The following is a 13,590-nucleotide window of genomic DNA, read 5'->3' as shown; positions in this document are numbered from 1 at the left end:
CGCCCAGGCTGGACTATAGTGGCATGATCTTGGCTCCCTACAGCCTCCGCCTCCCAGGTTGAAGTGATCCTCCTGCCTCAGCCTCCTGAGTAGCTGGGGTTACAGGCATGCACCACCACACCCAGCTAATTTTTGTACTTTTAGTAGAGACGGGGCTTCACCATGTTGGCCGGGCTGGTCTTGAACTTCTAACGTCAGGTGATCCCTCTGCCTCAGGCTCCCAAAGTGTGGGATTATAGGCGTGAGCCACTACGCCCGGCCCATGCAGGGCTATTTATCAGTGCCCATGTTTGTTTGTTTTCTCTGTCCCACTAAGTGACAGCTGCCACTGGTACCGTCCCAGAGCAAGGATGCAATCACGGGCTTTCTCTCAGCACCAGCAACCCAATCCTGGTCCCACTGCCGAGGGGAGGGCCTGTGAAAGGGCCCACATTTATCAACCCAAGGACCTGGACTTCCAGGTCTGACTCTTGTTTATTTTTCTGGCTCTGTCTACCTGACAAAGTGACTCATCCTCTCTGATCTGTTTCCACATGTACACAGTGAGGAAAATACCACAGAGGGTCACTGGGGGTGGGAACAGACAACACACCTGAGTGGCCAGCACATGCTAAGTGCCCAATCAACAGTGGCTTCCAGTCAGTCCCTGGGGGTTTCCAGCCTCAGTGGCAGAGACAGTGCCAGGGAGGTGCTGCGGGTGCACAGCAACCAGACCTACAAGCAGGTTCTCCAAGGCTGAGGGGAACGGGTTTCCCACTGTTCCTATTCCACTGCCCTCCAGCCTGCAGAGCAGGAAGGCAAAAGCACCGGCGGTGGGAAGCACTCACCCGCTCAAGATGACGCTGTTGTCGAAGAGATACACCTTAATGTGCTGCAGGCCAATGGTCTCGTTGAAGCGCTCAGGGATGAGGAGCCGGAGCAGGCCGCGGAGGTGCGGCGTGTGAAAGAGGGAGATTCGGACCTGCTCTGGGAACCTCTGCAGAAGTGGGAGCAGCATCGTGCGGGAGTTCTTCCGGCCTGAACACAGGACAGAGAAAGCGGCCGTTGACTCACAACAGGAAGGCATCCTGCCTCCAGTGAGGAGCCACCTCCACGTGGCCTCGCCTTCACCTGCGCTGTCCACCTGAATCATTCACACCAACTGGGGCTACTCCTAGCCAGGGGACTCCCGGGCCAACCTCTGTCCTGTATGCTGGCCACATCTCAGGCCTGGAGTGCTCAGCATGGCAGATGCCTGCTCTTTTTGCCACCCAGCACCCATTCACCCTCCTTCTGGTAACTGCACCCAACCTCCTCCTGGGGCACTACCCCACCCACTCTCAGCATTTCTGCTCTGGGAGACGACCCTACTCACCTTGCCCCACACCCCCAGCTCCACGGGGGAGCACACAGGCCTGGGCTGGACTATTCGGCACAGTCCAAGCTCCCGGCTGGGCATGCCACCGTCAGGCCACTCAGGAACTTTGACCGAATTCTCAGGAAACCAGACTCTTTCAAAGGACAAGGTATCATAGGGAGACAAGCCTAAGCCACCAGGGGTCACCACACAGAGCCTGAGAAGGAAGCCAGGCCAAAGAAAACAGCTACGGCATGGATCCTGGCGACACAGCCAAACCCCAAATCACAAGCCACCCAAAGCAGATCAGTCACAGGAGTCCAAAAAAGTCTTTTTGCCTAAGGCAGTTTTTCAAGAGACAAAGTCTGGCTACATTGCCCAGGCTGGACTCAAACTCCCAGCTCAAGCAGTCCTCCCACCTCAGCCTCCCAGGCAGGTGGGACCACAGGGCGTGCCACTGACTCGACTCCTGCCTAAGCTGATTTTAGTTGGGCTTTCAGTCACTTGCTGCAGAAAAAAATCCTAACTCACACAATCAGGCATCCTGGGCCAGCTTGGATGATCTTCAAATAGCCTTGTCTCTGCCTGGGGACGAGGGGGTGACAGTAACTCCTCTTGGAACTGAGGATCTGACACAGGAAGCATGAGGGGCCAGGCGTGCATGCCACCTACCTCGTGAGCCCCGCGTGAAGTCCAAGAGAATGGAGACCTTGAGATCTGAAGGAAACTTTGCTTGGAGTGACTTTTCTAGAGTACTTTCCAGGCAGTCCACCTACCAAGAAAGAACACAGAAGAAGAGAAGATTAAGACCCAAAGAGGTGTGAGTATTTAAAGAAAAACAAAACGCCCCATCGGCTAGTGCTCTCGTCATCTTCTCCAAAGACAGGTTTGTGCCATCAGCAGTCGGACACCAACACCACAAAAACTCTCTGTCGGAGAGCCCCTTCTTGATCATCAGAAGCAGCACCCAGGGGCCCTGATCGGCCCAAGCCTCCAGGAATGGAAGGGGACCTGCAGGCAGAGGCCCATGCCACCCTGGAAACGCTACGACACCAGGTCCCACGTACATTTCAACACAGACAATCCTCACAGACAAAACAAACAGTGCCCTCCTCGTAAAGAGCACTTGGTAAATATTTGCCAAATGAATGAATCCAAGACACGGCCTGCCCACTGGCCGCTCTCCGCAGCGCAGACGTTCCACTCTTCTCCCGTGAGAACACACAGGCTCCCGGGCTTGGAGGGGAGGGTATATCCTTAAAAGAGAGGGACGCGGCCGGGCGTGGGGCCTCACGCCTGTAATCCCAGCACTTTGGGAGGCCGAGGTGGGCAGATCCCCTGAGGTCAGGAGTTCAAGACCAGCCTGACCAACATGGAGACCAACATGGAGAAATCTCATCTCTACTAAAAATACAAAATTAGCCGCGGTGGTGGTGCATGCCTGTAATCCCAGCTACTCGGGAGGCTGAGGCAGGAGAATCACTTGAACCCCGGAGGAGGAGGATGTGGTGAGCCAAGATGGCGCCACTGCATTCCAGCCTGGGCAACAAGAGCGAAACTCTGTCTAAAAAAAAAAAAAAAAAAAAAGAGGGAGGCCTCCTTCTTAGGAGAGGCAGAGAGGGGAGGACGGCTCATATGAACCCATTGCCCCTCCCTCTCCACACTCTAATCCCTATAGCTCCCACCTGTAACTCTGAACAAGGACAGACCAAGAAATGGCACTAACTCTGGGCAATGGGCCCATCCGTTTCACTATACGGAGCGGAAAGCAATCCCAGGAGACCAAGAGAAAGACGTGATCTCATTCACTGACTCACTTCAGCTGAGCCTCAGCTCCCGCCACGCACCAGAAGCTGCACTGGCCCCAACAGCTCATACAAACCTGGGGGCTGCTGGCTCCTTCCCACCCACCTATCTCACTGTAAGTGACAAGGATGGCACAACAGCAAGTCCAAGGGGAACAAGGCTGGCAGCAGCCCTGGCACTTGACACCAGCCCATGGCAGAACCAGCCAGCCAGCCCAACTTGCACTCAGGTCCGTTTGTCCAGTACAGGGTCGGAAAGCCTTTTGTGTCAACAGCCAGAGAGTAAATATTTGGAGCTTTACAGACCAGATCGGCGCTGTCACAACTACCCAGTTCTGCCGCTGCAGCATGAAACTGACCACAGATAACAGGCGAATGAGTGTGGCTGTGCTCCAACAAAATTTTATTTACCAATACAGAAATTTAAAGTTTTCGTAAGTCATAAAATACTATTTTTTTTCTTTCCCAATTATTTGAAAATGTAAAAACCATTCTTTCTTAGCTCACAGGTCACACCGTAACAGGTGGCAGGTCAGATTTTGCCTGCAGGCCACAGTCGGCCAAGCCCTGAACTGGCAGGCAGAGCTGCCTGGGACCCTGTGTGAGTAGGAGGACACTGCCAGTGAGGCCAAGAAGGCCCAGACCAGGCCTCCCCACGCTCTCCTCACCAGGCCCTCCCGACATGCCCACATCTGGGGCAACAAAAATAAGAGCTGGCTCTGACATGGAGGCCAAGGAAAGGCAGCTCCACACCAACTCCATGGCACAAAAAGCTGTGGCACGTTGGGGCCCATTCACTACTGCTACCAGGACCATCTCCCCATAAACCTTACCAGTTCCTGTTCCAAAGGACCTGTCCCCAGGTAGAGAGATGCCATCACGACCCGCCTCTTGGCCACTCTTATCTGCCCCTGAGAGAGGAGAAAAATCCAAAATTCAAATTTATCATTTTCATGGTTCACTAAGAAAACAGAACCCTTTGACCTGGCAGGCAAATCCTACTCCAAGCTGAACTATCCTATGTCTTTGCCAATTAATATTTAAAGCAAGTTCGAAACGTGTATGGTAACCTCCCAAATAAGTTCCCACAATCCTAAAAGAAAATAGCCTGCAAAGTAAAGCAAAGTCTAGGCCAACTATAAAATGCAACACGGCCATTAAGAAGAATGAAGGCAGGCTGGGTGTAATGGCTCACGCCTATAATCCCAGTACTCTAGGAGGCCGAGGCAGGCAGATCGTTTGAAGCCAGGAGTTCGAGACCAGCGTGGCCAACATGGCGAAACCCTGTCTCTACTAAAAACATAAAGATTAGCCAGACCATGGTGGCGCAGGCCTGTAATCCCAGCTACTCAGGAGGCTAAGGCAGAAGAATCACTTGAACCCAGGAGGCAGAGGTTGCAATGAGCTGTGATCACACCACTGCACTCCAGCCTGGGCAACAGAGCAAGATTCCGTCTCGAAACAAAGAATGAAGGCAATCTACGCACACTGCCACGAATGTCCACAATGGATTGCTGAGCCACAAGCAAATGACCTGTGCTCCCAACTCTTACACCTCACTCCTGCACAAAGCATGGAAGCGCGCGCACATGTGCGTGTGTGTGTATGTGTGTGTGTGTTTGTGTGTCTGTAGAAGCATGGAGAGTACACAGCAAACTGTCCTCCAAAAAGCAGAGCTCAAAGGAAGGGGAGTATGGACACAAACCTGCCCTCTTTACCTTCTACCCATCTGCACAGTTTCCAATGTCCATATTCACCATGCACCACTCTTGAAATGTAGATGGACAGGTATACAGACACGCGAGCAGAACACACCAGTGCCCCAACATGACACCCCAAATCAGTCCTAACAGCCAGGGGCCTCTCCCTAGCAGTCCCACCCCAGAGAAGGAGGCAGGGGTACAAAGAATGGCAGGGGTACAAAGAATGGCAGGGGTACCAAAAGATACACACAGGAGACCCAGGTGAGAGGGAGGCAGCTTCACATCTACCTGCTTCTCTATCAGAAGGAACATCACAGCCCACCCTGCATCGTCAACACAGGATGACAGGCAACTTGACTAGACAGAAACATGAACAATCACTAGGAAAGGCTTCCGGACAAGGAAAAAACAAAGCAACTTCCCAAGGTTGCTATTTCCTTTGTTTTGTTATGAATTAAAATAGATGATTGTGGGGGTAATGATTATAAAGAAAGGGAAAAATAAATAAGGCATAAGACGCCGGGCATGGTGGCTCACGCCTGTAATCCCAGCACTCTGGGAGGCCAACGCAGGCAGATCACAAGGTCAGAAGATCGAGACCATCCTGGCTAACACGGTGAAACCCTGTCTCTATTAAAACAAAATACAAAATATTAGCCGGGCGAGGTGGCGGGCGCCTGTAGTCCCAGGTGCTTGGGAGGCTGAGGTAGGAGAGTGGCATAAACCCGGGAGGTGGAGCTTGCAGTGAGATGAGATCGAGCCACTGCACTCCAGCCTGGGCGACAAAGCGAGACTCTGTCTCAAAAAAATAATGAAAGAAAGACAGAAAGAAAGACAAAGACAGAAAGAGAGAAAGAGAGAAAGAGAAAAAAGAAAGATTGAGAAAGAAGGCATAAGACAATTTAGTTCAGACAACCAAAGCATATCTGACTGTTTACTACAAGACACCAGGTCCTACAGATGTAGCAAAGGCATGGGGACCAGGCAGAAACCAGCACCGTCCTCCCTTCTCGCTGTGTGCCCTGGGAAGAAACGTGCTACTCAGTGTGACACACACTAGGAGAATCTGCCCACACTTCAGCGCAGACTGCAGGGAAAGGAGGCCCTGGTGTATTCTCCACCTGCTGGGGCAAGCCCTTCTGCCCCTTCCTGCTCTCTGCAGGCCCACCCTCCTCAGGCAGGGCCCGACCTCCTGGCCAGGGGATCACTACATGGAGACAGTCAGTCATCCTCCCAGAGTTGATTAGGACAGAGAAGAATTGCCTTTGAAAAACTTGTTTCTTCAGGCTGGGCACGGTGGCTCACGCCTGCAATCCCAGCACTTTGGGAGGCCGAGGTAGGTAGATCACCTGAGGTCGGGAGTTCGAGACCAGCCTGACCAACATGGAGAAACCCTGTCTCTACTAAAAATATAAATTAGCCAGGCATGGTGGTGCATGCCTGTAATCCCAGCTACTCAGAAGGCTGAGGCAGGAGAATCACTTGAACCCAGGAGGTGGAGGTTGTGATGAGCCGAGATCGTGCCATTGCACTCCAGTCCGGGCAAACTCCATCTTAAAAAAAAAAAGAAAAGAAAAGAAAAACCTGTTTCTTCAACTTGAGGAGAGAATCAAGCAGGAGCAAAGAGCCAACAGTTGCAGCACCATTTGGTACAAACAAGGATGCCCAGGACAGGTGAGCAGTGCAGGGAGGCGGATGAGAGGGGAGGACAAAAGAACACGCCTGTGTGCACACACAGAATGCATTCTGAATGAACCTGTCAAGCTAAGTGTGGATCAACAAACAGAACAAAAGCGCAAAAGGAGAGAAAATCGGCAGGCACTCAAATGACTGAGAGTTCATTTTCCGCACAAAGGTGAGTCTCTACCTAGATTTCCTATTGTCTCCCAGCATTCTGCCTGCTTGGCCTGGCCCCATCAGACCTTCATTCTTCTTTTTTTTTTTTTTTTTTTGAGACAGAGTCTCGCTCTGTTGCCCAGGCTGGAGTGCAATGGCGCGATCTTGGCTCATTGCAACCTCCACCTCCCAGGTTCAAGCAATTCTCCTGCCTCAGCCTCCTGACTAGCTAGGATCACAGGTGTGCACCACCCTTCCGTATTTTTGGTAGAGACAGGGTTTCACCATGTTGACGAGGCTGATCTCTAACTCCTGACCTCAGGTGATCCACCCGCCTCAGCCTCCCAAAGTGCTGGGATTACAGGCGTGAGCCACCATGCCTGGCCTAGACCTTCATTCTAATATCATTGCTAATACAAACTCTTAGTTCATGCTGTTAAAAATTAATTAGTGTTGAATTACTTCATTCCAATTAGCAGTTTAACCAGAATAACTAGATGTGGCATGCAAACCTGAGTAACACGTTGAAAGCTGAACCCCCAAATGCAAAACTTACATCACTACCAGGAGAGGAAAGGCACACACTTAAGACAGAGTCCCTAAAGAATCAAGAGTACGCCGGGCGCGGTGGCTCAAGCCTGTAATCCCAGCACTTTGGGAGGCCGAGACGGGCAGATCACGAGGACAGGAGATCAAGACCATCCTGGCTAACACGGTGAAACCCCGTCTCTACTAAAAATACAAAACACTAGCCGGGCGCGGTGGCCAGCGCCTGTAGTCCCAGCTACTGGGGAGGCTGAGGCAGGAGAATGGCGTGAACCCAGGGGGCGGAGCTTGCAGCGAGCGGAGATCCGGCCACTGCACTCCAGCCTGGGCGACAGAGCGAGACTCCGTCTCAAAAAAAAAAAAGAATCAAGACTACAAGGCTTAGACCCAGGATGTCTAAATTCCCCGTTACTTTGAAAGGCCTCTTCATGCATATCAAATCGCACCCACGAGTTTTTACTTCCTATTACATCTACCAAGATGACACTCATACTGTGTTTGGAGATGATTCCAGGGTTAGGGGTCCATCATGCACAGACTAGATAAAGATGCCCTCCTGCCCTGTCACCTTTAGCAAGGACATACCCGTGTGGCCCACGGGTCCTCAGTCCTCACTAACCTCCCTTCAAGTGGTCACAACTTCACCGTGGAACAAAAGGAATCAGTGCACCCATAAGAATCAAAGTCTAGGCCCGTGGCCGCACACGGTGGCCAGTACTTTGGGAGGCCAAGGCAGGAGAGCCATTTCAGCCCAGTGGTTTAAGACCCGCCTGGGTAACATAGTGAGACCCCTTCTCAAAAATAACAAAATAAATAAATAAAAATAAGGTCTAGTTCCTTGTTCTCACTGTTGCCTTCTCAGAGCTTCTCCACCTGAGACACTGGCCCCACAGGCAAGTTTCTGATTGTGGCTCAGCTCAATCATCCATGAAGCTGAAACCTGACAGGTAAAACCTGGAAGGAAGGAAGAAGCTTGAGCAGCTATCAAGTTTCTAGACTAGAAAGCACTCAGGACTCACAAACCTAATCCCCCAAAAGCTCTAACTCAAACTTTTTTCCTTTAGATAGAACTTACCTTCAAGAGCTCAAAAAACTCTGCTGGGGAAGAAAGCACCCTGACGTGAGAACTGGAGACTCCAAATTCTGGAACCAGGTTTCTGATCCACTGGAACCGGTGCACGCCTTCCGGACACAGGCAGCAAGGTGGGGAGGTGACCTGGGGAACAGTGGGGGACAGCAGGGGAGCCAGTAACAGCCATGGTGACCTGGTTAAAGAAATAAGCAACTGGGTCATACCTCAAATACTTCTGCAGAAGCCCCTCTCAGTTACTGGTGGGTGAAGAGGGGCTGGGAGATGGGTGTGTTGTTTGTGTTATGAATGTCAGATTTTCCAGAACATTTTCAAAAGTGAGCCCAACTCAAGCCCTGCTAAAGGATTTTTCCTTCGGCCTTTCCTCTTATTCCTTAAAAAGCCTACTAATCGAGCAACTTGAGAAGTGTCAGTACCTATAGATAAACCCCAAACTTTAATTCCAAACAACTCAGGAACCAAATTCAGAGCATCCACAAGTAAACTCATAAAAGCTACCACATGGTTTGCCACCATATGGCAACCTTCTAATGAATCTACCTCAAAAAATGTGCCTGCAGCCACCACTAAAAGACACCGAGCAGAAGGGTAAGTGTGGCAGAAGTCTCATGATTACAGCCCAGACGCCCCACTTTATGACTCATGAGATAAACAAGATTTCTACTCAAGGAAGTACCCAGAAAAAGAAACTTTTCTCTTTAAAAATCCAATTTATGCTGAGCATGATGGTTCAGGCCTATAATCCCTGCACTTTGGGAGGCCAAGGCAGGATGACTGCTTGAGTCCAGGAGTTCAGGACCAGCCTGGGCAATATAGCGGGACCCAGTGTCTACAAAAAATTGTTTAAAATTAGCTGGGCAGGCAGGGCACAGTGGCTCACACCTGTAATCCCAACACTTTGGGAGGCCAAGGCAGGTAGATAACCAGAGATCAGGCGTTCGAGACCAGCCTGACCAATATGGTGAAACCCCATCTCTACTAAAAATACAAAAATCAGCTGGGCGTGGTGGTGTGTGACTGTAGCCCCAGCTACTCGAGAGGCTAAAGCAGAAGAATCGCTTGAACCAAGAAGGTAGAGGTTGCAGTGAGCCAAGATCGCATCACTGCACCCCAGCCTGGGTGACAGAACAAGACCCTGTCTCAAAAAAAAGTTAACTGGTCATGGTAGCACACACCTGTAGTCCCAGCTACTCAAGAGGCTGAGGCAGGAGGATCTCCTGAGCCTAAGAGTTCAAGGCTGTTCTCCCAGCTCTGATCATGCCATTGCATTCCAGCCGGGGTGACACAGCAAGACCCTGTCTCAATCAATCAAAATCAGACTTGGAAAGAAAAGCTGGAGCAGGGAGAGAAGGGAGAAAATGAGCCCCTCTCAAGAGTAATGATGAGCCGTGGCCGGCCACGGTGGCTCACGCCTGTAATCCCACCACTTCGGGAGGCTGAGGCGGGCAGATTACCTGAGGTCAGTAGTTCAAGATCAGCCTAGCCAACATGGTGAAACCCCATCTCTACTAAAAATAAAAAGACAGGTCGGGCGCGGTGGCTCACGCCTGTAATCCCAACACTTTGGAAGGCCGACGCAGGCGGATCACGAGGTCAGGAGATCGAGACCATCCTGGCTAACACGGTGAAACCCTGTCTCTACTAAAAAATAGAAAAAATTAGCCGGGCGTGGTGGCGGGCACCTGTAGTCCCAACTACTCGGGAGGCTGAGGCAGGAGAATGGCATGAACCCGGGAGGCGGAGCTTTCAGGGTGTCATGATCGCGCGACTATACTCCAGCCTGGGCAACAGAGACTGTCTCAAATAAATGAATAAATAAATAAACAAGCCGGGCATGATGCAGGTGCCTGTTATCCCAGCTACTCAGAAGACGGAGGCAGGAGAATTGTTTGAACCTGGGAGGCGGAGGTTGCAGTGAGATGAGATGGTGCCACTGCACTCCAGCCTGGGCAACAGAGCAAGACTCCATCTCAAAGAAAAAAAAAAAAGAAGAGTGATGATGAGCCGTGCCCCTTCACCGTCAGCCACATCCTGTTTGGTGGGGTCACACACCATCTCTGGCCAGCGTTAGCTCAACCACATAAAGCTGCACCCCTGGCGGACTCCACACTCCACTGAGGCCAAGGCTGGAGGAGAGGCATTTCTGCCCACAGAGCTTCATTTCTGCTCCTCAGTGACTAAAAAGCCTGCGGGAGACGGGGGTGGAGGGACTGCACACCCAGAGCCCCACACAGACCTGAGCTACTATGAATCCTAGTCCTGCAAACAGCAGCAGGAAAACCCACTTCAGCGTGTGACCTCAAGAGGGACTTGGGAGAGAGGACGCTTGGACATCCCAAGGCCTGAATGGCCAAAATTCCAGGAAGATGATTTCACTCGCTTGCTTCACGATAAAGCCCTCAATCTTCCCAGGCTTCGTAAATGTCCCTGCACAGACACCAGATGGCCCACAGCTGCACTTCCCAGAAAGCCCACCGGTCTGTCACTGCCGACTCACTGCCAAGAAAACCTCAGTCAACAGCAGAAGGTGCTGGCTCTGTGGATCCTGGAAGTCTGTGACTGGCCATGGCCACCCAGTGCAGAGGTGGGAAACAGCTGTTCTCCCGTACTGTCTCTAGAGGGGTGATGACACTCACAGGCATCAGCTTGCAGAGGAAAGGCCTAGATGTGTAAAGCAGGGCTCGCTGCCTGGGTTTCCTAAATCCCGGGCCACCCTCCTGCAAAGCTCAAGAGAGGAGAGCAAAGGACCCTTCAGTGCAGCAGAAACCACCAGACAATGGGAAAGGTGCACAGCGACCCATCAACCCGAGGTCCCAAGGGGCCTAGAGTCTCACATTCACTAATGAAACATGGTCTGTGGGGGGGGTGGGGGAACAGGCAACAGCAGCATAAAATCAATGTCTCCCCTGCCTCACAGTACTTCTGCCATCTCTCAGATCATCCAAAAATCAGGTGCCACCTGTACTGCTCCAGGTCACGTGGTCAGTCCGCACACAGCCTTCATAGAAGCTGAGAGCCGCAGCCCAACGTGGTGGCTCACACCTATAATCCTAGCACTTTGGGAGGCCAAGGTGGGCAGAAAACTTGAGGTCAGGAGTTCAAAACCAGCCTGACCAACATGGTGAAACCCCGTCTCTACTAAAAACACAAAAAGATTAGCTGGGTGTGGTGGCACATGCCTGTAATCCCAGCTACTTGGGAGGCTGAGGCAGGAGAACTGCTTGAACCCAGGAGGTGGAGGTTGCAGTGAGCCAAGATCACACCACTGCATGTCAGCCTGAGTGACAGAGTGAGACTTCGTCTCAAAAAGAAAAAAAGAAAAAAGAAAAGGGGCCGGGCGTGGTGGCTCATGCCTGTAATTGCAGCACTTTGGGAGGCCGAGGTGGGTGGATCACCTGAGGGTCATGAGTTCAAGACCAGTCTGGCCAACACAGTGAAACCCCATCTCTACTAAAAATACAAAAATTGGGCCAGGCGTGGTGGCTCATGCTTGTAATCCCAGCACTTTAGGAGGCCAAGACGGGCGGATCATGAGGTCTGGAGTTCGACAACAGCCTGACCAACATGGTGAAATCCTGTCTCTACTAAAAATACAAAAATTAGCCGGGCATGGTGGCACGCGCACCTGTAGTCCCACCTACAAAGGAGGCTGAGGCAGAAGAATCACTTGAATCTGGGAGGCAGAGGTTGCAGAGAGCAGAGATCTCACAGATGCACTCCAGCCTGGGCAAACTCTGTCTCAAAAAAAAAAAAAAAAAAATAGCCAGCAGTGGCTGAGGCAGGAGAACTGCTTGAACCTCAGTGCCAGAGGTTGCAGTGAGCCAAGATCGCGCCATTGCACTCCAACCTGTGTGACAGAGCAAGACTCTGGCCCCCCGCAAAAAAAAAAAAAAAAAAAAAAATGGAGGAAGAAGAAACACTCCTTGGCACATAGCAACCCAAGAGAGGGCAAGTTCAACTTAACCCTCAACAAAGCCATCGTGTAAGCACGTATGACATACCATGGAGGATACAAATGAAGAACCAGGCAGTCTCTCCCTCCCACAACCTTCGTAGCTTTCACAGACTTACATACCTGACATCACCTAAGAACACAAGAAAAGATGCTAAAATTAAATCAATGTCCAAATAGACAGTGTATGTTCTTCAAGGCATCAAAAAGGGGAGCTGGTGATGCCTGGGCTACTGGGAAGGTTCTGCAGCATTCTACCTCCAGTGGGCCTCGGAAAGCTAGTAGGATTCAAACAAGGAATGCAGAGGGGAGGGTGTTCCAGGCAGGAAGTATGAAGGGATATAAGCAGAAGGAACTGGGCTGGGTGCAGTGGCTCACACCTGTAATCCCAGCACTCTGGAGTCTAAGGCAGGAGAACTGCTTGATGCCAGGAGCTCTGGACTAGCCTGGGCAACATAGCAAGACCCTGTCTCTACAAAAAATTTAAAAAAAAAAAAAATTAGCCAGGCATGGAGGCATGTGCCTATAGTCCCAGCTACTTGGGAGGCTGAGGTGAGACGATCGCTTGACCCTAGAGGTCAAGTGCAGAAAGAAATAAACAGGAACAAGACCACTTTCAACAGAAAAACCCAAGAGGGCCTCAATAGTTCAGAGAACACACACACACACACACACACACACACACAAAGCCTACACAGGTGTCAGGGTTCACCTATCACCTCCGTCCTACCTGCAGACCCACTTTGGCAGGTACAGAGCTGATGAGCCCAGAGGCCCTGGGGCTATCCTAGGCAGGTCTCCTCCTTACCAGGCAGCTGTCACTGGGAATGTTCCAGGGCCTCAGGCCAAGAGTTCTTGAAGGCTTTTATATGTTGGCTTCCTGTTTAATCTGTGTACTGACAGGTTTATTTTTGTTAGAAAAGAGAAGGAGCTGAAAGCCAACTACATTTCATGAATACATTATGGAGGAGACTCAACCTTCAAGTGGCAATTTTATATACCCAAAAAAGGAAGGTGCTTAAGAAAGGAGCTGAGTGTTTTACACAGGTCACCACAATGACAACATATGCCAAGGAGATCACATCTGGGCTGGTTTCACTCAAAAAAACTGAATGGCCAGGCACAGTAGCATTTGCCTATAATCCCAGCGCTTCAGGAGGCTGAGGCAGGAGGATCACTTGAGGCCAGGAGATGGAGACCAACTTGGGCAACATAGAGAAACCCCCTCTCTAGAAAAATTAAAAGTTAGGCCGGGCGCGGTGGCTCAAGCCTGTAATCCCAGCACTTTGGGAGGCCGAGACGGGCGGATCACGAGGTCAGGA

The 13,590-nt window shown here is 51.2% G+C and overlaps 1 protein-coding gene across 1 annotated transcript in view; it reads right to left on the bottom strand.

Annotated features, from left to right (window-relative positions):
• PGS1 (phosphatidylglycerophosphate synthase 1) overlaps nt 1-13,590 on the bottom strand; it is a 34,415-nt gene that overhangs the window by 10,984 nt on the left and 9,841 nt on the right. The window contains exons 2-5 of the mRNA XM_011966783.1: nt 8,302-8,491; nt 3,975-4,052; nt 2,009-2,108; nt 828-1,017 (exon numbers count right to left, since the gene is read on the bottom strand). Coding sequence (XP_011822173.1) covers nt 828-1,017; nt 2,009-2,108; nt 3,975-4,052; nt 8,302-8,491 — 558 coding nt within the window. The remainder of the gene's footprint in view (nt 1-827; nt 1,018-2,008; nt 2,109-3,974; nt 4,053-8,301; nt 8,492-13,590) is intronic.

This window comes from Mandrillus leucophaeus, unplaced genomic scaffold, assembly GCF_000951045.1.
Source record: "Mandrillus leucophaeus isolate KB7577 unplaced genomic scaffold, Mleu.le_1.0 Scaffold1, whole genome shotgun sequence".
Classification (NCBI taxonomy): Eukaryota; Metazoa; Chordata; class Mammalia; order Primates; family Cercopithecidae; genus Mandrillus; species Mandrillus leucophaeus.
Note: the sequence above shows the minus strand (reverse complement) of the source record. Positions and strands in the feature narration are given on the sequence as shown.